Source organism: Littorina saxatilis, linkage group LG7, assembly GCF_037325665.1.
Source record: "Littorina saxatilis isolate snail1 linkage group LG7, US_GU_Lsax_2.0, whole genome shotgun sequence".
Classification (NCBI taxonomy): domain Eukaryota; kingdom Metazoa; phylum Mollusca; class Gastropoda; order Littorinimorpha; family Littorinidae; genus Littorina; species Littorina saxatilis.
Genome location: NC_090251.1, coordinates 12,682,814 through 12,710,648, shown reverse-complemented (window position 1 = coordinate 12,710,648; position 27,835 = coordinate 12,682,814). Strand labels below are relative to the sequence as shown.

The following is a 27,835-nucleotide window of genomic DNA, read 5'->3' as shown; positions in this document are numbered from 1 at the left end:
GCCGGCACACACGCCACGCAAGCTCAGCGTAATTTCGCCATGACCTTGTAGCATCTGGTTACCTTGACCTTCCAGGGTCAAGGCTCTCAAGCAGACAGACTCCAGAAAACATGGCGCAAGGGGACAGCCCGTCACCTCCACCGGAGCCTAATGTTGAAGCCCTTTTCTCCGTGGATGGCTATTTGAGAGACCACCAGAATGAAATTAAGAGGAGGTAATTCTTTACAGTTTGCAAAGTGTTTCGTTGTTCTGGGATGCACTCTGTCCGGGGGTGCACGTTACTTCAACGTTGAGGTCACTGCATCGATAAGTAACTGCGCATGTGTTGACTAAAATGTTTCCCACTAGGCCTAGTCATTTCTGAGTTTTCCTTCTCTGTTCTTTCGCCGATTGTGTTAGTTGGATAATTGTTTGTTTAGCACACATGTGCAGATCGTATACAATGAATTTGAAGAACCGTTTGCGGCTGTCTTCGTAAACTGTCGCCTTGACTCCATAGCGACTCATATTGCTTGATTCCGTGTTAGGATTACAGCGTAACTGAATCAGTAACGGAGTAAGTTGCAGCTTCTCTTTCAAACTTGAGTGAGTAAGTGTTGTTGAATAGATTAAGGATAGACTTCAGTTGGTATTATCTGTCCCTTTCTGCTGACTGACATAACGCATTGCATACTGCATCACATGTGATGTGAATACTGCCTGACAAAATATGCTGAAATGAACCGGCTTGATAACAGTTTGGTATATTTATTCGAAACTTATGTCTTTTGTTGATTCAAGGGCATACTAGCAGAACACAGATGTGCTTTGCCGTTGACTTCTCTTGCCGTTGACTTCTCTAGCTGTTCCAAAACTTGTGGATCAATTTTTGTAGAAAAGTAATATTGTGAAAATCAACCATTAATTCCTGGAATGCTTGCCAGGCTGATAGACCTGCACTGTGTGTACAGTGGAACCCTCCTTTTAACCCTCTTGGCACGATGGGCCACGATCGTTGCTTTTCCGCTGGAGCACGATGGGCCACGATCGTTGCTTTCCCGCTAGAGCACGATGGGCCACGATCGTGGCTTTCCCGCTGGAGCACGATGGGCCACGATCGTGGCTTTCCCGCTGGAGCACGATGGGCCACGATCGTTGCTTTCCCGCTGGAGCACGATGGGCCACGATCGTTGCTTTCCCGCTGGAGCACGATGGGCCACGATCGTGGCTTTCCCGCTGGAGCACGATGGGCCACGATCGTTGCTTTCCCGCTGGAGCACGATGGGCCACGATCGTTGCTTTCCCGCTGGAGCACGATGGGCCACGATCGTTGCTTTCCCGCTGGAGCACGATGGGCCACGATCGTTGCTTTCCCGCTGGAGCACGATGGGCCACGATCGTTGCTTTCCCGCTGGAGCCTGATGGGCCACGATCGTGGCTTTCCCTCTGGAGCACGATGGGCCACGATCGTTGCTTTCCCGCTGGAGCACGATGGGCCACGATCGTTGCTTTCCCGCTGGAGCACGATGAGCCACGATCGTTGCTTTCCCGCTGGAGCACGATGAGCCACGATCGTTGCTTTCCCGCTGGAGCACAATGGGCCACGATCGTTGCTTTCCCGCTGGAGCACGGTGATCGAGCCATGCTCACGTCATTGTTATACTCTGTACTAAATGATAATGCATTCATGTATCACTGCAAATCAGACAAATTTCATTGTGAAGCTGAAGCTTTCTTCTTTCCAGTGATAATTATATAGTTTTCTGTGTCCAAGGTTATCATGAGACCACTTGCAATTAAAATACAAACAGCATGGGTCATTTTATGCCAATATTTGGTGAACGCTTTTAAATTTATGCAGTGCCAAGAGGGTTAAGGTCTCTCAAAATCTGAGAAAATCTGGTCTCCATAGGGAGTAAATCTTAAAATGGAGGTATTTTTACTGAAATTATTAACAGAACATCTGGAAAACTAGGGTCTTAAAACATACAGTTTGTTTGTTTTTTAAAAAGAGGGGAGGTTTTGGGGGAAGGGGGGCACTTGGGAAAGTCTTATATTGGGAGGAATGTGAAGGTCTTGGGGGGGGGGGGGGGGGGGGGGGGGAGGGGGGGAGGATTTTCACTAGGCCAAAAAAAAAAAAGGTGTGGTAACATAGCCCCAAAAAATAGGGTAGGAAGGTAGGCAATCACTTTTTTTTTTAAACTTTTTTTTCTTAATAGCAGAGCAACCAAGCAAGTAGCACTCACAACCGAAGAAGATGCCGCCATTTTTGTCATGGCAAGCGTCTGTTATTTCCCTTGCATCGTCTGTCGTCTGCATGACGACTCGAGCGCTTTCGCTTTCATTGCGTTTTCTGCACTCGTTTTCTTGGGTGTTTTTTTTTTTTTTTTTTGTGACAAATGTAATAAAAAGTTATAGGGTCGGCCCCTAAACATAGGGTAGGTCGGGTTACCGTAACCACACCTATTTTTTTTTAGGCCCTTTATTGTGAAAAGCACCCATCTCTGGAGTACATGCTAACCAAATAGAGGCACAGTACCGTACATACTTCATCCGTAACATAATCATCTTTTCATCTTTTCAGGTACGGGTGTTTCAAGGACTTGGTCCAACACATCAACCAGCATGAAGGCGGGCTGAATAAGTTCACCAAGGGCTACGAGTACTACGGAGTCCATCGTCTCCAAGACAACAGCATCGTTGTCAGAGAGTGGGCACCTGGTGCTGAGGGGGTCTACCTCAAAGGAGACTTTAGTGAGTGGTGCATTTTTGATCCATTGATCGAGGAAGATCTGTGTCTGTTGGACATGGTAAAACATGATACACACGATGAAGTTTACAGTCCAGTGTTAACAGGTGGATTAAGTCGTTTATTAAACAATGCACAAAAAGTGTGTTTCATCAATGTCAGAAAATATAATTAAGATGCCATTTGCACTTCTGGGAGTATAGTGCCCCCCCACCCCCTCATTTTAAGACCTTCAAAAATCTGATCAGGTCTTAAAAAGGATGAAGTCTTTAACTTAAAGTTTAAGGGTAGGGTTACATTTACAGATGTTAATGTTATGATACAAATTCTGAGAAAAATTGGTCTTAAAGAGAGTCTTAAATTTTGGGTCCAAAGGGGGGTTCCACTGTAGAGTACATTTATTTGACTCTTTCCGTCCTTGGTGACAGCACCAAAAAGAGCTTAATTCAGGGTTGGGATTTGTAAATATGCTCTTTCTGTTGATCTAAACAAGCAAAATAGATCAGTTATGATGTTTAAATTATAGACATTTCTCAGGAGAGGGGCACGCTCTTGTAAACTTTTTTTTTTTTACCCTGCAGTCTCAACTATATAAATTTTTGTTCTATTCATTTTTGCATTGTTTGTCTGTCCACCCACTCCAAAGACCACCGAGTGGAAGCTCTATTGAATGTTTTGTATTGTCAATGCATGATTAAACCTATCATTAATTAAATCAGTGTCATCTGCTTTTCAAACCTTGTTCGTTCCGTGTTGCTTTTGCCTTTTAATTGTTGCCCTTTGTGTTCGTTCGTTCGTGACCCCGATGAAGCTTTCATAAGCGAAAATTCCTTCTGTATTGTGCTGTCCGTGTATCAGTGAGTACAGAATTTTTTTTTAATTTTTTTTTTTAACTTTAACCAGTCATTTAGAAAGCAGTTATTGACACAGACTGCTTGCTACCCTTGACAGTAACAACAAATGCAGCACACAATTGTACTGTGCCGCAAAATTCTGTTCAACTGACAATTGGAACATGTGTTTGAATCAAAGTACTGTTTATATATTTCAGGTACATGTATATAGGGTCAATAATGAATCAGTCCTGTTGTTAGTTAGATCTTTACTTTATAGACTTGATACAAAACCAAGTATGTTTGTCTGTGTCTGCATGCGCCTGTCTGTGTTATTTGCAGTCCCCAGGATCACAGTCCTTTATGAAGAGATATAGCAAACTGAAGAGAGTAAAAATGTTGAGACTAATTCATTTGTAATGACACCCCCCGCGGGTTAAGGGGAGTCCCATATTGGTTGGGACGAGAAAGAATTTACCCGATGCTACCCAGCATGTCGTAAGAGGCGACGAACGGTTCTGTTTCTCCTTTTACCCTTGTTAAGTGTTTCTTGTATAGAATATAGTCAATGTTTGTAAAGATTTTAGTCAAGCAGTATGTAAGAAATGTTTAGTCCTTTGTACTGGAAACTTGCATTCTCCCAGTAAGGTCATATATTGTACTACGTTGCAAGCCCCTGGAGCAATTTTTTGATTAGTGCTTTTGTGAACAAGAAACACTTAACAAGTGGCTCTATCCCATCTCCCCCCCTTCCCCTATCCCATCTCCCCCCTTTCCCTCGTCGCGATATAACCTTCGTGGTTGAAAACGGCGTTAAACACCAAATAAAGAAAGAAAGAAAGAACTGGCCAACCCGTTGAGTAACTTCAAGAAAGTAACAAGCCAGCCAGAAATTTCGCTGGCCCAGTACATACCACAGTTGCTGCACTGCAGTGTTGATATGGTTTTGAAACTCGATATTACAACCAATAATATAGTGTTGCATTTGACCAAAATGTTCACTGGCCAGCCGCGGGCAAGTTGCCAGGCGGTTTTACTAGCCCGGCGGATTTTTTACTCACCCCTGGCGATCGGGCGGATCATTTAACCATCCCTGCACCAGTTATTCAGTTTTTGAGCACTCTGAATTATTATCATGTTGCGTTTTTCTTCCCCAGACCAGTTTATGGTGGAGGAGCGCTATAGTTTCAAGAGTCTGGAGTTTGGTCGCTGGGAGCTGAAGATCCCTCCCAAAGAAGATGGATCCTGCATCATCCCACATCTTTGTAAACTCAAGGTATGTTTTCACACCTTTATAACGATAAGATTTTATATAGTCCTGTGAGGTCACCCTCATGGATATATACGGGTTGTTTTCTCTCTGGGGCAAGCAAGCTGCCATACAGTACGATGCTTCTCAATTTGTCCCGTTTTCTTGCATGTCTCCAAGCCCTCAGACGTTTGCTGTGAACTTGGGATCTTTATTGTGCGCATGCTTGCCCGGGGGTGTTCGGACACCGAGGAGAGTCTGCACAAAGTTGACTCAGCTAGATTTTGAAGCCAGCGCCGCTCACGACTGATAGCTCAGGTGGTAGAGCACTGGACTTGTGATCGAGAGGTCGCTGGTTCGAATCCGGGCCGGGACGGACACAGGTCAACTTTATGTGCAGACCCAGAGACGGTATCCATCTCCCACCCCCGTGTCACCACAATGGCACGTTAAAGATCTTGGTCATTCTGCCATAAGTGCAGGTGGCTGAATACTCCTAAACACGCAGACACCTGGGTAGCGCGACTCCGTTGCTGCTAGCTTTCCACTGGGAGGAAGCGACCCGAATTTCCCAGCGATGGGACAATAAAGTAATGAAAAATGAAAAAAACCAAAATCTCCCCTCCCCTGCTCTGACCTTTTATCTCTCTAACCTTGCAGCTGTAACATCTGTAGACTGACGGAAACATTCACTAGACTTTTATTTGCGTAATATTTGTTGCCATTAAAGATACTCAAATCCTTCCACTGTAAACCATTGTGTAAACCGCCACAAATTGGTTCAGGCTTTTCTTGCAATGAGAGCATCCTTCCTATACACATACCGTTGCTGAAAAACAAACAAACAAACATGCTTAAACCAAACAAACAAACAAATCCCATTGGGATCTCTTATTTTTCATATATATCGGATCTTGCATCTTAGTTTTCATCTTTTTTAGCATGTTCCGTATTTCCAGGTTGATTGTGCGGCAGATAATGGCTGCCATCCTCATAATGATTATTCCATGTCTCGTGCACGTGCTTGTAGCTGGTGATGAGAACCAAAGCCGGTCCACTAGAAGAACGAATCTGTCCCTGGGCGAGATACGTCACGCGTCCCAAGGAGTACCCCATCTTCGAACAAGTCTTCTGGGACCCGCCATCCAATCAGGTCAGTCGCTTTTCTTGTGCTGTGACTGTCTGAAGAGTTAATTGTACAATAGAGTTGAGGGTTTTAAGGTTTGTGTTTCAACAATTGCAGGGTCCAGGTAGGGGTTAATACATACGATATCGCTAAAAAAAACAAAACACAACCAAGACGTCTCCAGGTTGAAGTGAAATCTCTGACGTCAAAAGCCAAACAAAGTTTGAAAAGTCTTAGTGGCGTCAAGTAGGAATTCTGTCACTAGTTTCTTCTGCATGTCTCCTGAGGGAGTGACAAAGAATTTTGAGAACAAAGTTAATTCTGTGTGTGTGTGTGTGTGTGTTTGTGCACATGTGAGAGAGGAAAGAGAGAGACAGACAGAGAATGCGAGAGAGCGCAGAAGAAATGCGTGCAAAAGATAATGACGTGATATTCATCATGACAATTACATCACGTGCCGCAATTCCTTAGTTGTCATTACCATCCTAAAGAAGTCGACGACAGGCTGACGAAATATTGATGAACAGTACAGACTGGAACTCTCCCTTTAAGCCCCCCCAAATTGAAGATTTCTTCCTTTTTTTTTTTTTGAGCCTGTTTTTTCAGACTTTCTGTTCATAACCTCTGTAAATTTACCCCCATTTTAAGACTCCCTCCTTTTTAAGACCTGATTTTCTCAGATTTTTGTTCTACTGTAGAACAACACTGGTTTTGGTTGTCACTTGTGTTTTATTTCTTTTTGTTTTGTTACTTATTATAACGGTATCAACATGCTTTGTTTTTCAGAAATACAAGTTCAAGCACCCCCATCCCAAGCGTCCGTTAGCGCTAACCATCTACGAGTCTCATGTCGGCATTAGCTCCTGGGAAGGGAAGGTGGCCACCTACAAAGAGTTCACCAACAATGTCATTCCAAGAATCGTGGATCTAGGTATAGAATATGAGAGAGAGAGGGGGGGGGGGGGGGGATTAAGAGGGGGGTGTGTGTGTGCGGGAGGCAATTGAGCAAGTGCGTGAGTGAGAGAATGATGCATGACAGCTAAATGCAATGAATAAATTCCATGTATTTTAACTTAATAGTTTGTTACTGTAACTTTATGTTTTGATGAGCAGAGTGAGTGATACAAGAGTTTCATGCACATTGACAGTTTAGGAAGATTATTTATCCGAAGTGAACATCCGTTAAGTTCAAATGACCACAGAGAAGTACATTCCTAGGGCAATTTCTTTCCCCTCTCTCTCTCTCTCGTCTCTCTCGTCTCTCTCTCTCTCTCTCTCTCTCTCTCTCTCTCTCTCTCTCTCTCTCTCTCTCTCTTTCTTTCTCTCTCTCTTTCTCTTTCTCTCTCTCTCTTTCTCTCTCTCTCTCTCTCTCTCTCTCTCTCTCTCTCTCTCTCTCTCTCTCTCTCTCTCTCTGCCCCCCAATCATCTGCCCTAGCTCTCTCTCTCTCTTTTTGTAATGGTTACTTACTCTCTTCACTTCTGATCACTGATTGTTCGTTTGTGCGGCCTTTGTCTGTGTGTCTTAATTTCTTTTGCAATGACTGATGTCTATGTTTGCATGTTGTGCAGGTTACAACTGCATTCAGATGATGGCGGTAATGGAGCATGCATACTACGCCTGCTTTGGCTACCAGGTCACCAGTTTCTTTGCAGCGTCCAGGTAAGGCTGAGCATGTAACACTAATAGCTTTGGATACCTGGAGGGCTGATATGCACGGACCAAAAGTGGGTGCCATCCAAACGGGAGAGAAAAAACCGTGATGTCTTATTGGTTAAAATCACAACAAATCTCAATTTCAACCAATCAAACACTGCGGCTGGCTCCCACCCGGTTGGTAACTTTCTCGTGCACTTCGGCCCTGGTCACCGGTAGTTTCTTTGCAGCGTCCAGGTAATGCTAGAGTGTGTAATAGACCATGTTGTAAAAGTTTACTAAAACAACTCTGTTGTATTTTGTGTGCGTTAATTGTGTCTGTGTGTGTGTGTCTGTGTGTGTGTGCTCCTTAATTCAATCAGTGTGCTAATTATTTTATGATCACTTCTGACACGGACTCAAGGGATCATATGGCGTCACAGTTTGTTCAGATGGGTGGATTTTCTAAAGAAGAGTTCATGATAAGCTTGCTGTCTGAAGATAGTTTGGCTAACATTTAACATCAGCTGTTTCTGGCTCTGACAACAGTCAGATTGATTTACCCCTTTTCATCCTATTCAGCATGAAGAGTAGTCTTGAAGCCAAAAGCAGTGTCATTAGCTGAATCCAATCCTCCAAATTTTGACATATGTCTCAATCTTTAAACAAATAAGACCCGGCCTCCGGCACCACGGAATGAGTCGCTTATCACCACGCATGCGTGGTTCTGGGCTAGCCCCAAAACCAGGGGGTATCATATCAGTTTTGAGATTTTGCTGCAAAGTTATTCTTCAGTCTCTTTTCTACCCACATTTATCATGTGATAAGCTGAAAATGCCTTAAAAGTTGCATAAAAGGCTTTTGAAGCACACTACCCATGCGTTTTTGGTGAGATTAGCGCCCCGAAAAAAAGTAACTAATTCACTAAACGATCGCCCTGTAAAACTTCAAATGGACCTGTAGATACACACATGTATGGAAAGGTCTTTGTTCCCACTTTGAAACTGTGTAGTTTCTATTGGTAAGACAAAAAATACCTGACCAGTAAGCTGGTTTCTAAGGAAAAAGGTCTGGGTAAGGTCAAAATTGTTTGGGGCTGTTTAATTTTCTCAGAACTGACGTTTTGAGGGTTAACTCATTCGCATGCTTATAACTCAAAAAGTTTTTACTCTTTTATAAAACCATTGGGTAGAGCATAAACAAATCCTTTAGAAAATGTAGAATACAAAAATAATGCATTGGTGACAAGCGAATCATTCCATTGTGGAGGGTCACAAATGTGTGTGATGACTGCAAGAATGAGCTGCTGTCAGATATAATAATACGAGAATATATATCGTGCACATATCTCACCACAAGGCGACTCAAGGCGCACAGTACGAAATATGAGAGAGCCCTGAAATGCAGCCGCTCGGCGCAGAAGGGACAGCACTCTAAATTTCAGTGGAAGCATGCTGGGTATTTTCGTGTTTCTATAACCCATCGAACTCTGACATGGATTACAGGATCTTTTCCGTGCGCACTTGGTCTTGTGCTTACGTGTATACACGAAGGGGGTTAAGTCACTAGCAGGTCTGCACATAAGTTGACCTGGGAGATCGGAAAATTCTCCACTTTGAACCCACCAGGCGGCAGCGACCGGGATTCGCACACATGACCTCCCGATTAGGAGGCCGATGTCTTCCCACCACGCCACTGCGCCCGAAGAAACATATTCATGAAATATTCGTAATTGCATTCTCTGAGGTTTACATGACATTGAAAGGATAAAATTTCATATAGTTCTGTGACTCGCTTGTTACCCTCAGGGAAAAAAGGGCTGCTTTCTCAATGCCAATGGGGAAAACGACCTGCCATACAGTACAGCTCTATAGACACATTTGTTTCTTTATTTAAAAAAAAAAAAATCTTTTCTATTTGCATTCTCCTCCATGTTTGATTGCAGTCGTTACCGAGTAGCAGAGGATCTGAAGGAGCTGGTTCATAATTTGTTTTTTCATAATTGTTTTTTCATAATTGTTTTTCATGAAAATATTGTCTTAAGTTTTTGTTCTTCATTGTTTTTCTGTTTGCATTCTTCTCAATGTTTGATTGCAGTCGTTACGGAGTACCAGAAGATCTGAAGGAGCTGGTTGACGTGGCTCACTCGCACGGCATCACGGTGCTATTGGACGTGGTTCACAGTCACGCCAGCAAGAACGTCGTGGACGGCCTCAACCAGTTTGACGGGACCAACTCATGTTACTTCCATGACGGTGCTCGTGGTACGCACGACCTTTGGGACTCGCGCCTTTTCAACTACACATCGTGAGTGTGAGATCGTAATAATGATAACAATACTTTACTCACCCTTCGCGGGAGACTAGTGTGATGTTTATTAGCGAAATCGTTTCTACAACAGTTAAAAACATGCACGCACGTACAGCAAAATGCTTACTGATCAATACATCAAGAATATTGGCCTATGGGTCTGAAGAGTCCATGATATTTTTAGGCTTTTCGTATCCAGGTTGTGTATTTGCCTTCTTTTTGTTAGTGTACAGTCTAACTCATTGTCTCCCAGGTACGGATATATCCGTACCCAAACATATGGCTCTATCTGACCAGGTACGGATATATCAGCTCAGACTGTTTGCTTCAGTCGCTTCCTGTAACGTCGATCTAATGCCTGCATTCCAGCGTGTCGATACACAGTTGCTACCTAGTTATTACTATTCTGAGTGACCTGCTGCAGCACAGCTGGTCTCGGCTAAAAAAAAAACTTGGTCAATATAGGTGGAGTAGAAAGTGTTAAGAAGCGTTGTTAACTGAGTTTTTCTTCTCCAGGTGGGAGGTGCTGAGATTCCTTTTGTCCAACCTGCGGATGTGGATTGAAGAGTTTCACTTTGATGGTTTCCGGTTCGATGGTGTCACCTCCATGATTTACCACACACACGGAATGGGTACGTCTTACCTGATCTCTCTCTTCACGAGCAAACCATCAGGTGTACGAAGAAAAATCCTTGTAATTGTAATTATTCCACCAACCCTTTTCCAAGCCCTGCGACTTTTGTTATGATATGTATTTTTATCATGTGCTTGCGTGCACATGTCAGCGTTCTGAAACAGAGGGGACTCTTCTTCAAAAAGTTGACTCTGGGAAAGAAATCCCTCGCCGAATGTGGGGGTCGAACCAATGCAGATATTGACTTCCCAGCCCCAAATGAGTAACTGAACCGAGAAAAGTGGAAACATTGGAGAGAAAAAATGTCAGTAACTAAATTGTGGTTTATTTTCTTTCAGGTCATGGTTTCACTGGTCACTATGATGAGTACTTTGGCCTGAACACAGACACGGAGTCGTTCAACTACCTGACTCTTGCCAACTTCATGCTGCATAGTTTCTACCCTGATTTCATGATTACCGTCTCAGAGGTAGGGGTCTATATTGTACTGTGTGTGTGTGTGTGCGCGCGCTCTGGTGGGTGGTCGGTTGTGCATGTCTGTGTGTGTGTGTGTGAATACATATGTATGTGTGTCTGCAGTCTGTCTAGTAGAAGTCAATTTCAAGAAGCTGGCTGCTCAAAGCTTTGGCACTAAATTTTTGGTGAAAAGGCTTTGCAAAGTCTTCGGACTCGATTAAGGATAGCCTGAACGTCCCAGGTGATTCTTTTTAAGCTTTTTCACTCTTTTCTGTGTGGAACAGACTTGGTCAGATTAACAGACTTTTCAGGATGTGTCAAATACCACATGCGTAAATTGGTCCTTTTGTGCTTATCATAGCACATTCTCCTTTTTTGACTCACATGCGAAGCAAAAGTGAGTTTATGTACTCACCCGAGTCGTCCGTCCGTCCGTCCGGAAAACTTTAACGTTGGATATTTCTTGGACACTATTAAGTCTATCAACACCTGATGTGGCCTGATGCTGTATGGTTACAAGATCTCAAAATACATGTGCGGCAACTTGACCTCACTTCAAGTTCAAGGTCACAGGGGCCGTAATTGTTGTCTTAAAAACGACCATTTTTCACATTTTCGCATTTTTTTCTGAAGTTATCAAGAATGGCAACCGTAGCTACGTATGCTATACAGGGCAATGTAAGCCCTATCTTTGGACACCAGTTTGGTTGACCTTGCTTCAAGGTCAAGGTCGCAAGGGTCCTTTAAAGTTGGATTGTATACATATTTTGAAGTGACCTTGACCCTGAACTATGGAAGATAACTGTTTCAAACTTAAAAATTATGTGGGGCACATGTTATGCTTTCATCATGAGACACATTTGGTCACATATGGTCAAGGTCACTTTGACCCTTATGAAATGTGACCAAAATAAGGTAGTGAACCACTAAAAGTGACCATATCTCATGGTAGAAAGAGCCAATAAGCACCATTGTACTTCCTATGTCTTGAATTAACAGCTTTGTGTTGCATGACCTTGGATGACCTTGACCTTGGGTACCTTGGGTCAAGGTCACATGTATTTTGGTAGGAAAAATGTGTAAAGCAGTTCTTAGTGTATGATGTCATTGCTAGGTTTAGTAATTTGACCTTGACCCTGAAGGTCAAGGTCATGTAAAGGTCAAGGTCAAGCATGTGAGTCGTATGGGCTTTGCCCTTCTTGTTTTAAGATTAAAACAAAAAAGTTTGTTCAATGTATTGCAAGAAGTGTGCAAGTACAAATGCTTACCTACACCATAATAATTTCCAATGGCTGTTATGCTGTATGGCATATTCAGACCTGGGAACCCATACAATTTCGCCGTATTTTGTACGCATGAATGTCAAGAATATGGTCAGTGGGAAAAAAATACGACAAAAAAAATTCCTAGACAAAAATTCTTTACAAGCGCATCCCGAAGCCGATCCAGTATTTTGACACATGATTAGTTTTTGTCAGTAAACATTGAAAGAAGCATTTATTTAAAATGTATTGGTAAACTTGATTAACAACGCGGCCGATGCGTGTGAAGCATGTTTGAATCATGCATGGATGTTCAAATGCTGTGTGGAGTACGCTTATCTTTCTGAAAATACACCAAGTTTTTTTGACAATACTCCAAATGCAAAACAGGGGTTCCCAGGTCTGTGTATTTGAATGTTTGTTGTTCTCTTGATATTGTCGTTGTTGGTTGCCACTTAGATATTTTGTACGTCTTTTGTTTTTGTTGCTGAGTATGTTGAAGCCTTCTCAAGTTCCCGATGTTGTGTGCTTTCAGGATGTGTCTGGCATGCCAACACTGGGTCGGCCGGTGGAGGACGGGGGAGGGGGTTTTGATTACCGCCTGGCCATGGGTCTGCCTGACATGTGGATCAAGGTAATAAGTTAATTGCAATACACAGTGGAACCCCCCTTTTAAGACCTCAAAAATCTGAGAAAATCATGGTCTTAAAAAGGAGGGAGTCTTAAGATTGGGGTAAATTTACAGAGGTTATGAACAAAAAGTCTGGGAAAAAACCAGGGTCTTAAAAATGGGGGTCTTGAAAGGGGGGTTCCACTGTAGTCATGACGACTTCTCGGATCCATGTTTTTTCACGGAAAGCGATTGTCTTCCCTTGAAGTAAAAACAATTCAGGCCAGAAACAACAATATTTCTCCAAGAAAGCGACTCGCAGTCTTCCCAAGTACTAAATTCAGGCCAAAAAAAGGAATGTTTCACAAAGAAACAGACCTCCCCAAGTAACAAAATTTAGGCCAGAGAAAGAAATGTTTCTGGAAGAAAATACTTTACAAGTCCATTTGCATATATCCACAGTATTCTAAAAGCCACTACACATTGTAGATCGATCCAATGGGCCGCCTCCAGTTGTTAAAATACTGTCGACTTCTCTATAATAACATTGTGTGTGCCCATCAAATTTCCTTTAAAATCATTATTACTAAACTTTGTTTCCGGAAGGGAGGCGGAGGCATGGACCCCTGCCAATATTCAAAGATCATTTTTCTCAGCTGTTCTCCAGACAGACAATGCAATTGTATAATAAAGTTAGAGAAGGCAATGTGGCAACTTGTGTCGGATTTGACCATTCACTTTTCATAACAGCTCCTGAAGACGACCCAGGATGAGGACTGGAACTTGGACAACATCTGCCACACGCTGACCAACCGGCGCTGGTCCGAGCCCTGCATCGCCTACACCGAGAGCCACGACCAGGCGCTGGTGGGCGACAAGACCCTCGCCTTCTGGCTGATGGACAAGGAGATGTACACCCACATGTCCATCATATCCGAGCCCTCCCTGGTCATCGACCGCGGCATGGCCCTCCACAAGATGCTGCGCCTCATCACCATCGGCCTCGGGGGAGAGGGCTACCTCACTTTCATCGGTCAGTGTGAATTGATTTGTAGCAGGACAGCCTACAGTGGAACCCCCCTTTAAAGACCTTCAAAAATCTGAGAAAATCAGGTCTTAAAAAGGAGGGAGTCTTAAAATGGAGGGAGTCTTAAAATGGAGGTCAATTGACAGAGCTTGTGAACAGATACTCTGAAAAAGCAAGGTCTTAAGATAGAGGAAGTCTTAAATTGGGGGGGTCTTAAAAGGGGGGTTCCACTGTATATGATACTAGCAGCGTCTATCTAGCGCAACAAAGGTGAGTCATTTGACTGTTTGCATTTCTTCTCTTCAGCCTGTGGAATGAAGAATTAAGGGCTTGTGGGAGAGGGCCACCTCATCAGTGAGTGTTCATTGATTTGAGTGAACAGAAAAGCCTATATTTGATAATAGCAGTCATGTCTATCCAGTGCAACAATTAAAGGTGAGTCGTTTGAGTATTTGCATTCGTTTGGGAGAGGGCTACCACAACTTCATGGGTGAGCGTTAATTGCTTTGTGTGTGTTTTGTTCGAGTGAGTACGAAAGCCTATGACTCGAGAAGTGTCTATCCAGCGCGACAAAGGTGAGTCGTTTGAGTATTTGCATTCTTTGGGGAGAGGACTACCACAACTGTATTGGTGAGCGTTGTTAATTGCTTTGTGGTTTGTTCAGAGTGAGCAGGAAAGCCTGTGACTTGAGCAGTGTCTATATCCAGTGCAACAATTCAATAACAATTTCAACTTTTAAAGATAGTAGCAAAGTATAGCTACTGCGACTTTTCAAAACTTAAAGATGCTCAAACCTCGCAGGAAGCTAGTAGAAATCAAAACGGATATGCATCATAGTGTGTAGTGGCCGTTTCCGGGATTTTCATATGGGTGGAAGCTTCAGAGGAGGCGATTTTGGGTGCTCTTGGGGGTAAAGGGTTAATCTTGAAAATTGTTGAATGAGTTTGCGATTCATGTACAGGCATTGAGTTTTAATCTTAACAAAATTGTTGAGTGAATTTGCGATTGATGTACAGGCAATGAATTTGGACACCCTGAGTGGCTGGACTTCCCTCGTGCGGGCAACCGGGAGAGTTACCACTACGCCCGGCGCCAGTGGAACTTGGTGGACGACCCCAGTCTCAAGTACCGCTTCCTCAACAACTTTGACCGTGACATGATCCACCTGGAGGCCAAGTACCAGTGGCTGGCTAGCAGACAGGTCAGTTGTTATGCCCACCAAGGCTTTTACATTTTAGTTTCATTATTACAGTGGAATCCTCCTTTTAAGACCTACACTTGACGGGCGCAGTGGCCGAGTGGATAAGATGCCGGCCTCCCAAGCAGAAGATCGTGGGTTCGAATACCTGGTGAGATTTTTCCGATCTCCCAGGTCAACATATGTGCAGACCTGCTAGTGCCTTATTCCCTTTCATGTGTACATGCAAGCACAAGACCAAGTACGCACGGAAAAGATCCTGTAACCCTTGTCAGAGTTCGGAGTGTTGTAGAAACACAAAAATACCCAACGTCTTCCCCGAAATCGTCGAATGGTTGCCTAAATTGCGGGGTAAGATCAGTCATACATGTGAAAATCCACTTGTCCAAAAACATGAGTGAACATGGGAGTTTCAGCCCATGAATGAAGAAGAAGAAGAATGCCCACCAAGATATTTCAGCGTTATTTTTACAATTTTCATCACCTCATTACAGTCCCCCAGAAAGCGGCGTATGGCTGTCTTAATGGCAGAGTAAAAACGATCATACGCGTAAAATCCGTTGTGTTTTATCCGATGAACCAAGAAGAAGGCTTCATTACAGAGGACCCCCCCCTCCCCTTTTTAAGTCCCACAAAATCTGAGAAAATGAGGGAGTCTTGAAATATATTTTTTACCATACTGCATTGCAGTGGAAACACCCCCCCCCCCCCCCTCCCCCCCCCCCCCTTTCAGGAGCTATCATGAAATACACCGTTTTTCTCTTCAAGTCATTTGACGATAACATTTATGAACCATAACTTTGTTTGTATTCAAATTTGGTGTGCATTTGCTTCAACGTATGTAAAATGATAGTACAGCAGTCCCTGCAATGTACGGCCCCCGGCGTGAGCGGACACCTGACATGTACGGACACATTTGCTCGGCACGGAGTGTTTTCCTTCTATATTTGCCCCCCCCTTAAACGGACACCTGCAAAACGTGGACGCGGACACTCATTTTCGGTCCCAACAGCAGGTCATACCTCCAATGTACGGACAGACCATCGTCAAATTTTCACCACAACAAAATCGATAACAGAGCAGTCCGGCTCTTGGTACAAAGATCACAGCCGCAATGGCGTGACGACAGTCACTGGTAACTTGAGTGCACCTGTACCCATCAGGAGGGGAGGTAGTTTTGGTCAGGAGTGGAGTACATGCGAAGATGCCAACATGAAACTGCACTGTGCTCTTTATTATTGTCTGTTGGACGTAAACAACAGAAACCACAGTCGATGAAGGTCCTGAGCGAAAGAGAGTGAAAAACCGGCCACAGTTCTCAGCATCGTGTGTCTGTGTGTAACCTCTTTCATTGACAAGATACTCTTGTTTCCCCTCAGCCTTGACCAGTGAGTCGGTTGCCTAATCTGTGAACCCTTCAGTTGTCTTGCTTTGTCAAAAGTTACGACACAGTCAACTGGTTTTGCTCTGAGTGAACAGTTGGAGCTGACCTCTCTGGCCACAGCCCCAAACAGTACATGGCCGGAGGGAGTGAGAGAGAGAGGGAGGGGGGTGGGGGTGGAGGGGTAGCTGGCTAAACTCTGTGGGGTGTCCGGTGTCACTGCATGTCAGCAGGAAGAGCATTGGAGAGAAATAGAGAGGTGTACTCTTCCACACAATTTCAAAGCATCAGTTTTCACGGCTTGGGGTAGGCATTATAGTGAGGGAGAGTGGGAGCTGTGTTATGTACAGTGTATTTCCGACTGAAGAGTGAAAAGTCACTGCCATGCCACATGATCGGCATGCAGTCAATAAAGCCAGACAAGATGAAAATAAATTACATGATTATGACATGCAGCTCTATCTGCTGCTATTTATTCAAACTGGTTTTCAAGCTTATTCTTGCAAAGCATCTGCACACGCTCCTCTGTGCTGTGTTTGTGTGGCTGCTTTGTATGTCAGTGCAAGGTGAGTGTTCACTGCCTTGAGGATTTATTTTAACTCTTCTTTTCAACACTTTTCATACAAATCATTTTTACAGAACGTTTGAAGAAGTATTAGGAGTTTATTGTTTAGTAGCCACAAGAAGTGATTAGCATAGACTTAATCCTGTTGTTTGTGTGTCTCTGTGTGAGTGTATATATGGGGGAGGGGGTGGTGTGGTCACCCCTCCCGTGACCGGACACCTGCAATGTACGGACAGTTTTGATATGGCCCAAGGGTGTCCGTTCATGAGAGGGACTGCTGTATAATTTATCCCACACAAATTTGCTTTTAGATTGACTTTAGTAACAATTATTAAATGAAAAATGTGCAAAGCGTTAAATCAAAACATATCTTGTTCACGGATGACAAGATAATTTTTAAAACTATTCATCAGAATGATTTGAACGTTTGCAGAAATGTTTTAGACATGCTAATAGATGTTTTGTTTAAAGGGCTAAGCTCCAGGAAAAAACATTATAGAGATATACATTTTCCAATTTTCATAAATTTTGTACCCACAAAGTCAACATCTGTATCACTTAAAAAAATTTCCTATAGCTTAGCCCTATTTATTTAATTTTGAGCTCAATTAAGTTTACCATTGTACGCTCTTAGTTTTGTATGTGGCTGATCATTCTGATAATCATCGGTCCATGCCGTATCGCCGGCATGTCTCTCTGACAGGGTGCATAAGTACTGCGTGGAATCTATCAAAATAAGAATACAGAGTTATCTCCCATGTTTTTCGCTAATGTTTCTGAGAATAGATGAACTGAGACGAAAGTGATTGCAGATTGGCTGACTTCGACAGTGATCTCCGTTCTGTTCTTCACAGTTATGATAAGGACATCAATCAATCAATCAATCAATCAATGACGCTTATATCGCGCATATTCCGTGGGTACAGTTCTAGGCGCTCTGCAGTGATGCCGTGTGAGATGAAATTTTATACGGCCAGTAGATTGCAGCCATGTCGGCGCATATTTACCTTTCACGGCCTTATTCCAAGTCACACGGGTATGGTAGACAATTATTAACTGTGCCTAAGCAATTTTGCCAGGAAAGACCCTTTTGTCAATCGTGGGATCTTTAACGTGCACACCCAATGTAGTGTACACGGGGGGAGGGTTCGGACACCGAAGAGAGTCTGCACACAAAGTTGACTCTGAAATAAATTTCCGCCGAACCTGGGATCGAACTCACGCTGACAGCGGCCAACTGAATACAAATCCAGCGCGCTACCAACTGAGCTATATCCCCGCCCCATCGTTCTAAGGTTAAAACAAATCGAAATGTTGAGACTGCTGTGGGAAGGAGACCGTGATATTAATTGTTGCATCACTCCCAACTGGTTACGGAAAAAAGTGTCGTCTGCTACGTAGCCAAAGTTGATTATCACGTGACACTTTTGCCATATTTAGAGTTGTTTGCACAGTAAATACGCCCGCGAAAGATAGCTCGCTTGAAACTGTCTTACATATCAATTCCTTTGTAATCTAAAAATTACACACCATGAGAAATCATTATCGACGATCGCGAATCTGCTTAAATCAATAACACATTACGAAAAGCTCTAAATATGTAAACAAAATCGATTTCCTCTCCAGAGAAGGAAAACAAAGGCATCCTGTCAGGGATAAATGAGACCCGAAGGGAAGTAACTCATTTTACCCGAGTTCAGTATAGTGGCTGATGTGATCTACAGACCTGTTTACCCATACAATTTCGCCGTATTTTGTATGCAATGTTGCCAAGGATACGACCAATACGTTTGGAGAAAAAAAATAGAACAATAGTAAAAAAAATAAAGTTTGATCAGGATCACTAAATGGAAGAAGAAGAAAAAGAAATCGAAAGTAGGTTGCCAAACCTTTTCTCGCGATAGCCCAGTGGATAAAATCCAGCTTTGACGATTGGTCAATGTAATCACGTGAGACATGATATGATGAGACTTAATCTGCCGCCATTGTTGTCGTCGAGTCGAGCACGTTGATGAACACGTTCAGTCGGTTAACATGTTAACCAGGTAAGGAATACCATTTTGCACTGGTACATACCCCTCAGAAATGAAAATGTTATTGCTGCCCTTGAAGCAATTAGCTCATGAACCTTTCTTGTGAGTTGCAAAATACTCTCAATATTTTGAAAATACACTGAATCTCGGTGAAAAGTACACCAAAGTCAAAGTCTGGGTAAACAGGTCTGGGTCTACCTTTTACACACTTTTGCTGGGGTTTTGTGACTAGTATTGTTCGCGGTTTGCCCCAAAAGTAAGTATACAAAGAATTAAGTTATTGGATTTAGTTAATCTTTGACTGATTTTCTCATGCAAGATCTTACTTTGAGGTTTTTTGGGTTGCCTTTACAAGTGCAGGATCTGATAAACATAAAAGAGAAAGATATACAGAAAATGAAGTCAATTAAGTCTGCATCTTGGGTATGGTCAGAATTTTAAAAGTTGTATTTTTTTTGCACTATTTGTTGTTTGCGTTACAAGTTGGTTGATTGACTTTGATTTGCTGATAATTTGGATTGATGTAATAATTTCTCCGATTTGGAGACATTTTGGCGAGTTGGTTTGTTGTCCCAGTTTTTGTTGGTTGTTATATTTGCTGGTTATATTTGTTGACTGTTAATGTTGGGGCATAACATACAGGGTGAGAAAAAAATGCCACCCACACATATATGCTGATAACTTCTACATCTGGAAAGCGAAATACTCCATATATTATGTACATTAACTTCAAATGATGGATGATCAGTTCAGAAAGGCTCAAGTTTGTAGGTCAATTGGTCTGACTTTTGTGCAGTTTTAAAACTTAAAAAGTTAATTGCAAGGGTGACGAAGAATTAAGGGTGTAATTCTTTTCAGTCATTTCGAGTTCAGCGAATATTTTCATAGTTGTATGGTGTACATTTAGTTCAGTTTGTGCACCATCATTCCACAATGTTTCTGGTTTATAGGTCAAAGGGTCGAACTTATATGTTCTCTTTAAAATGTGTTCCAAACAACGCCTGTGAAATTGTCAATGACACAAACCTTTTCCTGCATTGGGATTGCCCTGAACCTGGCTTTAGCTATAATGATATGGGAATTGCTGTCTTCAGGTTGCTAACGATCTGCGGATGTTTTTGTTAACGTCTTTAAACAACCCAAAAAGTACAAGTCTGGAGGGTTTAAATTGAGTGAGTGTGCAGGTAACCCAACAAATTGTCAAACCTCACACTGTTGAGGGGATCCCCACATTTGGAATAGATTTTGTAAGAATCATAAAGTCTGTACGTTTGTCTTACAAACTTGAAACTGTGTGAACTGATCATCCATCATCTGAAGTTAATGTACAACAAATAATTATGAAGTCGTTTACTGTACAAATGTACAAGTTATTATCATTAATTTTGTGTTGGTGTTATTTTGTGTTTGTTGTCACATATTTTATTTTTTTTTGGGGGGGGGGGGGGGGGGAGGGAATTTTTTTTTTATTGGGGGGGGGGGGGGGGGGGTTCACCCTGCATGTACATGATTATGTTTTTAACAAGCTTTACAAGAAGCAAAATCTTACTAAATAGACATTTTCTGGAAATAACTGTCAGGATTGTCTACTGAAAAACAGTTTTCTCTCGTGCTGATCAAGCTGTGTCTGCTATATATATTTAAATACATATATATATTACGGTCAATTTTTCTTTTTTTCTTTTTACATAAGAATCATTCAAATACTGACTCATATACCATGTGCCCATATGTATGACAACCTGATTTGTGGCTGGCTGGATGGTTGTTAATTTGTAAGACAATTATGAGGATTAATGTCATGTGCATGCTCTTGAAACCTTCATACAGAACATATGCCACAGTTATTATGAAACTGATACAAATACCTGAATGAACAAGCTAGATTAACTGTTGTACGTGGTTTAGGGGCAAAGGGTTCATGAAAATGCTTGAGCAACTTTTGATTTTATTCTAAAATGCTGAAAAGCTTTTGTTAACAACGAACAACAAGCAACAACAACAACAACAACTTATAAAGCAGTGCATTAATTACATGAAATAATAATGTTATTGCATTAATACAATTTTTTTTTATCACAGTTTGAGTTTTATTTCTTTTCATTAAGTTAAAATGTCAATATTGTTTCAACTTGAATAGAAACAGACAAAGTCGACAGAGGATGAAAAAAAAGAGACAGATACCTTTTATACGGTGTTTCAGGTATTAAAAGAGTTTGGCCACTGCAGTTCATGATTTTGTGTGTGTGTGTTTATTTTATGCTTTAACCCCTTCACTGCCCACCCCGTATGTAATACGTGGTCATTTTCGGTTTGTCCTACGCCCATAACCGTATCTCATACGTGGGATTTGTGTCAACAACATTTCAGGAAATTTCTGAAAACTAAATGGGAGGTAACCACTGTCCAAGTACTTGTAGGGGTTCTGAACACATTTCTTTCCCATAGACCGTTCAGATAATGCTGTTATACTGTGGCAGTGAAGGGGTTAATCTTCTCTTCATTTTGTTACAAATTCAGCATGTTTGGTTGAGAGGTGTGGAATATTTAGTTACAGTTGTTAAAGATTTCTTATGGCCAGTTTGCATCACATGTAATACAAATCAGTTGCTGGAAACTTAGAAATCAGAAGGAAAATTAAAAACAAGACTTTTTTCATTGTTGCACATCTGATTTTAGTGTTATAATTTGTAACACAAGCAAATTCAGGGAACGCAAAAGAAGAAGAAGTAACACAAGCAAATGAACTTCAAATTGAGAAAGAAAAAAAAATGTGTTTGTTTTTCCATTCCTCCAGTAAAATTGATTACACATATTATTTATTTTTGAAAGAACTGTATTTGTTCTACCAGATTTCCAAGAGTGTTTGCAGTTTTCGGGAACATTTTGTTGGCTTGTTAGCGAATCAGTTGAACATATTTGTTTCTGACTGTTGTGCTTTTTGATACACAATTGTTCATGTCAATGAGCGCTTCTGGGGTGATAACGCGAGACAACTCCTGTGATCTTGCCGCGAGGTGGCGCCCGTTACCAGCCGAAAGAAAGAAGGGGCATAAACCTCACCAGAACCGACCATTGTCTGTTTACCGTATAAAATGCACGACTTGCACACGAACTGTTAACAAACCGATATGCTATTTGGGACCAATGCAAGGTTTTTTTCCTTTCTCGTGAGATCTTGCCGTGAGGTGGCGCCAGTTACCAGCCGAAAGAGAGAGGGGGCATTAAACCTCACCAGAACCGCCCTTTTCCAGTTATGTTCACTGTTGTTTATGGTCAAGAACGTTTTCTTGGCTCTTTGAAGTTTTGTTTGACTTCACAAATGTGCTTGGTGCCAGGGACATGCTGCTAATAAGAAATTGTTTAAAAGGAAGAAAGAATGAATGAAATAAAAGGGAAAGGTAAGGTGCTCGCTGGGAAAAAAAAGAGCATTTATTGTCATCTCTTTCTTCTTTATACATTTGTATATAATTGCTTGGATTGTTCTTGATTATGGGTGCCATGCTTTTGTTTTGACAATTTTGTGGTTTATTTGCAGACAAATTCAGCCTAATTACTATTATGACTTACACATTTCTATTTCATGCCTATTTATATTTTTCATGCTAGTGGTTATTATTTGAAGCTAGACATTCACAATTCCATGTAAATGAAATTAAGGGCTTGCATAGATATTCGAGTTGTGTTTTCTGTTTTCGTGTGTATTTTTTTGTGGGTGTTTTTGTCAGGTTATGTTTTGTTTCATTTCTTGTTACTAAGTCTCTGCTAATTCAATGTTTTTGTTTTGTTTTTTGTTTTGTTTTTTCAAAAAGAACGACCATAAAAATAGGACATTCAACGTAGATAAGTACCAATAAACCGGCGATGTTTGGAAACAACTCTGTCAGGGTTGTTGTTATGGGCTGTGACAGAGTTGTGCCCCTTGAAAACAATTATTAATGGGACTGAAAAAATGTAAGTGTTTAAGCTATTCAAGGCCACTAAGGTGTACATTTTGGGCAGATCGAGTTCCTTTAATATGAACCTCTCTTCTTTTGAAAATATGCAAATTTGAGGTTTCCTTTCACTGCTGCAGAGATTAATTGTTAAAGTTGGCAAGAATTTAAGTGATTGTTTAGCAAGTTTGTAAATTGGGCTCATGACCAAACACTTACATCAGACGAACTCAGGGTATATACTCTGTTGGGTTTGTGTGGTTTGTGAAAGAGTGAATACTCTTGCTTTTATTGAGGCAAACTTTCCCCACGTGCTCCGTGTCTGCATGTATTAGACACATCCCTCAATAGTGATTAATTGGCCTATATTGTCATGTGGGAAAGTTTGACTCAAAAAAGCAAGAGTATTAACACACAACCCATACAAACCCAACAGTTATTTACATCGTCGGTTGGCGCATTAAGGTGTTTTCCACAGCCCATAAAATCCCTGACTTATTTGACAGTCCATGACATATTTGCCTGTTTTGGATGAAATCTGTGGATTAAATTATAGGTCTGTGAAGGTGAACAAGCATGATGATATTTTCTTTGTGTGTTGCAGAGCTACATCAGTCTGAAGCACAACGCAGACAAGGTGGTGGTGTTTGACCGCTCTGACAATCTGGTCTTCATCTTCAACTTCCACCCTAACAGTAGCTACACCGACTACAAGATTGGTGTGAAAACGCCAGGAACGTATCCTTTTTACGTTCAGTTAATACTTGTTATTCCTCCAGGCCTCTGCTTCTTTCTCTGTAGGGCTAGTTATATTTTGGTAAATTACCCAACAACCAAAATCACTTACCCAACAAAGGGCCTGAATTCTCGATAGCTCACCGGTTGATGAGTTAGACTTTGAGGGAACTACTTTAGCGATTGAAAAGTTCCGAACGCTCCAATGTACGAAATATACATCTCTAGACCAAACAATACAAACATACTGCATTTAAACTGGCAACTACAGGCTTGAACACATTAATCTCCATATACAATCTATGAGTTTGGTTGTTTTCTAAATCCAAATTGAACGATCAGTGCAGAGAAACTCGCTTTCGATCTCTTATGAGTGCACACAAACTCCCAAGGCAAGTAACTCTCGTACGACAAGAGTAGTTCCCCTTCCAAATTTTCTGAACTGAGTTGCTTGGACAAGAGACTGCAATCCGACGGTTAGTTTTTGACAATATTTCATTTTATAAACAGATCACACGCAACCAAATGCACACATCGCATCAATTTAAAGAACATACAGTGGTTTCATACACTATTTTGCCCCAGAAAACGGAACTTCATACAGTTTTTAACGTTGGAACACGGGTGCTAAAGTTCGTCTGCTTGTCCCATTCGAAGAAATTCAGTAAAGAACATTTCCTAAGCGATACCAAAACATGAACAGAACACACACTATCTGCCTTTACCGCCACAGCAGAATAACAACATAACTGTGTACTTGATTTTAGTCCAAAACAGGGAAACTGACAAGAAGTGTCAACAGAATTGATTGATTTTCCCTGAACTATACAACCGTGCATTATTCAATCGCCAGCGCAGGTTGAGTGATTTGGATTCGATCAAACTTTCGCACAAAAATTCCTCTTTTCTTTGAATAACTGAAGAAAGGAGGAATAAAGAGGTTACATACCTCGTCTCGGTGATTATTAAAAATAATGGTCGAAGTTAGCGGATCATGAAAAATACGAGCTTCAGCGAGGTTTTTCATGACCGCGAACGAACATTGTTTTTGATAATCACTGAGACTCCGCATGTAACCTCTACATATAAGCTAGGTTGCTTCCCTTGTGATTTTTGTGAGGTGTTTTTTTTGGGGGGAGGATTTTTTTTCTGTACACTTCGTGTGTGTGTGTGTGTGTTTGTGTGTTTGTGTTATGGGGGCATGTTTGTGCATATTGGTGAATATATGGGTTCATGTATATGGGTGTTTCTGCATGTATATTGATGTATGTTCATGTGTGTGCGTGTGTATGGGTGCTTGTGTGTGCGTGCACCCATATTGCACTGCGACTTAAGGCAACATCCTTGGGAATGTATTGTTGGGGAAAAAAGGTATGCTTCTGTAATGCTTTTGATGATGACGGTCATCCTTAACCTACGGACAGTTACCGCATTGTACTGGACTCGGACGCTGAGGAGTATGGCGGTCACAAGAGGCTTGACCACAACACTGTCTTCAAGACACACAACGAGCCCTGGCATGATCGGCCATGTCACACCTTTGTGAGTCTTGTCTACTTGTGTGTGTGGGTGTGTTGGGATTGGAGAGGGGGGGTCTGTGTGTGTGTTTGTGTGTGTGTGACTCAGTGTTTTGATGGAGGGAGGGTGTGCGCTTTATGTGAGCGTGCATGTGTTTGTGTGTGTTTAGCTGTGTTATGAGGGAGGGAGGGTGTAGGCGTGCGTGCGTGTGTGGCTGTGTAGCTGTGTTTTGATGTAGGGAGGGTGTATGTGTGTGTGTGTTTGTGTGTGTTTGTGTGTGTTTGACTGATTTGAGGGAGGGAGGGCGTGTGTTTGTGTGTGTGTACATGTGTGTGTGTGCAAAGTGACTGTTTTGCGCCTGGGGAAAGAGAAAGTATGAGGATCATGCGTATGCATGTGTTTGTGTGGGAGAGCAGCTAGTGTTGCATGTGTTAGATTAATTAAAGGGCAGCATTAGACAAGACTTTTGTGAGTCTGCCCGTTTCACTTTTAGTCTTTATATGACAGTGTGAATAATATCAGCTTACACTTTTGTGAGTCTACCCGTTTCACTTGAGTCTGTATTTCTGCATGCAAGAGAGCAGCTCGCATGTTTGTGAGTCTGCCCGTGTCACTTTAATGTATATGTCTGCGTGAAAAAGAGCACCTAACACGTGTAGGTCTGCCTCTTTCATTTTAATCTATATGTCTGTGTGAGAGAGAGAAGTGTACGCTTGTGAGTGATCTTCCTCTTTCATTTGAATCTATATGTCTGTGTGAGAGAGAGAAGTGTACGCTTGTGAGTGATCTTCCTCTTTCATTTGAATCTATATGTCTGTGTGAGAGAGAGAAGTGTATACGCTTGTGAGTGATCTTCCTCTTTCATTTGAATCTATATGTCTGTGTGAGAGAGAGAAGTGTATACGCTTGTGAGTCTGCCTGTTTCACTTTACAACGTGCATGTCTATACCTGTCTGCTGCCAAATGTCTGTCGGTCGATCTGCCTCTGCTTGCACAAGTCTTCATTTCTTTAAGCTTTATTGACTAGCATCGTAGTACAAGTGCCCATACAAAATCGCATACCCTGATGATATTTCATAACTGTGTGTGCAGGTGTACATACCAACCAGGACTGCGATCGTTCTAGCCAAATGTGACTGAAGCAGTGTACGTGTGGTGGAGAATCAGATCATCATCATGGAATCATGCGGACATATTTTTGTAAAGTGTCGTCTGTATCATCATGAGGTGTGAAAAGGGTGATGAATTGAATCTAGGCGTGCGTTTTGCGTGTGCAAGGTTTTTTTTAATTGGAACTTGACAGGAACAAGTTTTGGGAAAACTTCTGTTGGCGTCTAGTATTTGTATAGTGGGGTTTTTCTCCAGAAACTTATAGGTATAACATTCTGGTACCAATACATATGTTACGCACCGATACACCTGTGAATACCCATGCCTGCGCTTTTGCTCGCTTGGATGCAAATGTACATGCAAATAAACGCACACATGCAGGCACACACGCACGCAAGCACACACGCAAGCACACACACACACTAACAAACATGCACACAAGCACACATTACACAAGCGTGTACACTAGTGTGATGCAGTACTGTGCTTTTTAAATTTGAAATAATGTAAGGTAATTATGAAAAATGGTGCAATTTGGCAGATAGTTGATTGTAATAATTACATACTTTTGTACTGAAGTTTCAAGTGAGTTTATGTTGTATAACTGATTTACTAATGAACTGACTTTTTCTTTGCAACAGGTTGCAGTAAAAAAATGTTGTGATAATTATTTCTGTAAAATTATTGCTTTTGTACATGAACTTTTTTCTTATTTGCCAGCGGGCTTAGTTAATTGTCACTGAATTAATGATACCATCTGTGAGTCTTTTAAGGGATGATTCAGTTTCTGTGAACAGTATTTTATCATGGGTATGTAGTTGTGTGAAAGAAGGTGGTAAATGTGAGTCTTAGAGACCAAGTATTTGTGTGTGGGGTGAAGTACGTGACACTGATACATGTACTGATTCTTATTTCTTCTTTTTTTTATGTGCCTAGCCACTTGAATTATTATTTGGGGTAGTTTTAATTTAGCCATGTCAGAAATTTTGCCAACTGGATATCATGGCTGCATTATGAAGTAGAAGAAAAGGAAGGGCATTAATGAATTCAACTTAATGATTCAAGTTTTCCTGGATTATATACCCTTTGAGTAGGGGAACATCGCGATCGATCATCCCAGGACTGTGAAATTGGTGTACTGAACTTCATACAATGATGCTGTTTGATTTATTTCAAAATATTCCTTCGTAAAGTACCATCAGCTATAATGTCAGCTTTGTTGAATTATTAAAATGAATGAAAATATATTAGCATAACTGCGTACATCAGAAACATTCACAAATTGGTATTAATCTCATTTAAAAAAATTCTCATCTTGTTTATAGATTGTGTTGCTTGAAGGCAGCTTTTTTGCTTTTTTGTTGGGGGGGGGGGGGGGGGTGTGTTTTGTTTTGTTTTGGTTTTTTGTAAAGCCCCTTAAATCTGAACAATCTTCTTCAGGAGACAGTTAAGCCTTGTTATAGCAGAAGTCCACAGTACAAAATGTTGTGTT

The 27,835-nt window shown here is 41.7% G+C and overlaps 1 protein-coding gene across 1 annotated transcript; it reads left to right on the top strand.

The window, feature by feature from the left end:
- The first annotated feature begins 84 nt into the window (after nucleotides 1–84).
- LOC138970715 (1,4-alpha-glucan-branching enzyme-like) lies at nucleotides 85–27,697 on the top strand. Its single transcript, XM_070343203.1, has 15 exons — nucleotides 85–214; nucleotides 2,564–2,733; nucleotides 4,719–4,837; nucleotides 5,841–5,963; nucleotides 6,723–6,867; nucleotides 7,506–7,596; nucleotides 9,667–9,876; nucleotides 10,396–10,511; nucleotides 10,852–10,982; nucleotides 12,767–12,865; nucleotides 13,592–13,874; nucleotides 14,885–15,069; nucleotides 23,585–23,718; nucleotides 25,140–25,257; nucleotides 26,326–27,697. Exons 1-15 carry the CDS (start codon nucleotides 111–113, stop codon nucleotides 26,371–26,373), a joined length of 2,076 nt encoding a protein of 691 aa, XP_070199304.1. The 5' UTR covers nucleotides 85–110; the 3' UTR covers nucleotides 26,374–27,697.
- Nucleotides 27,698–27,835: the final 138 nt, after the last annotated feature.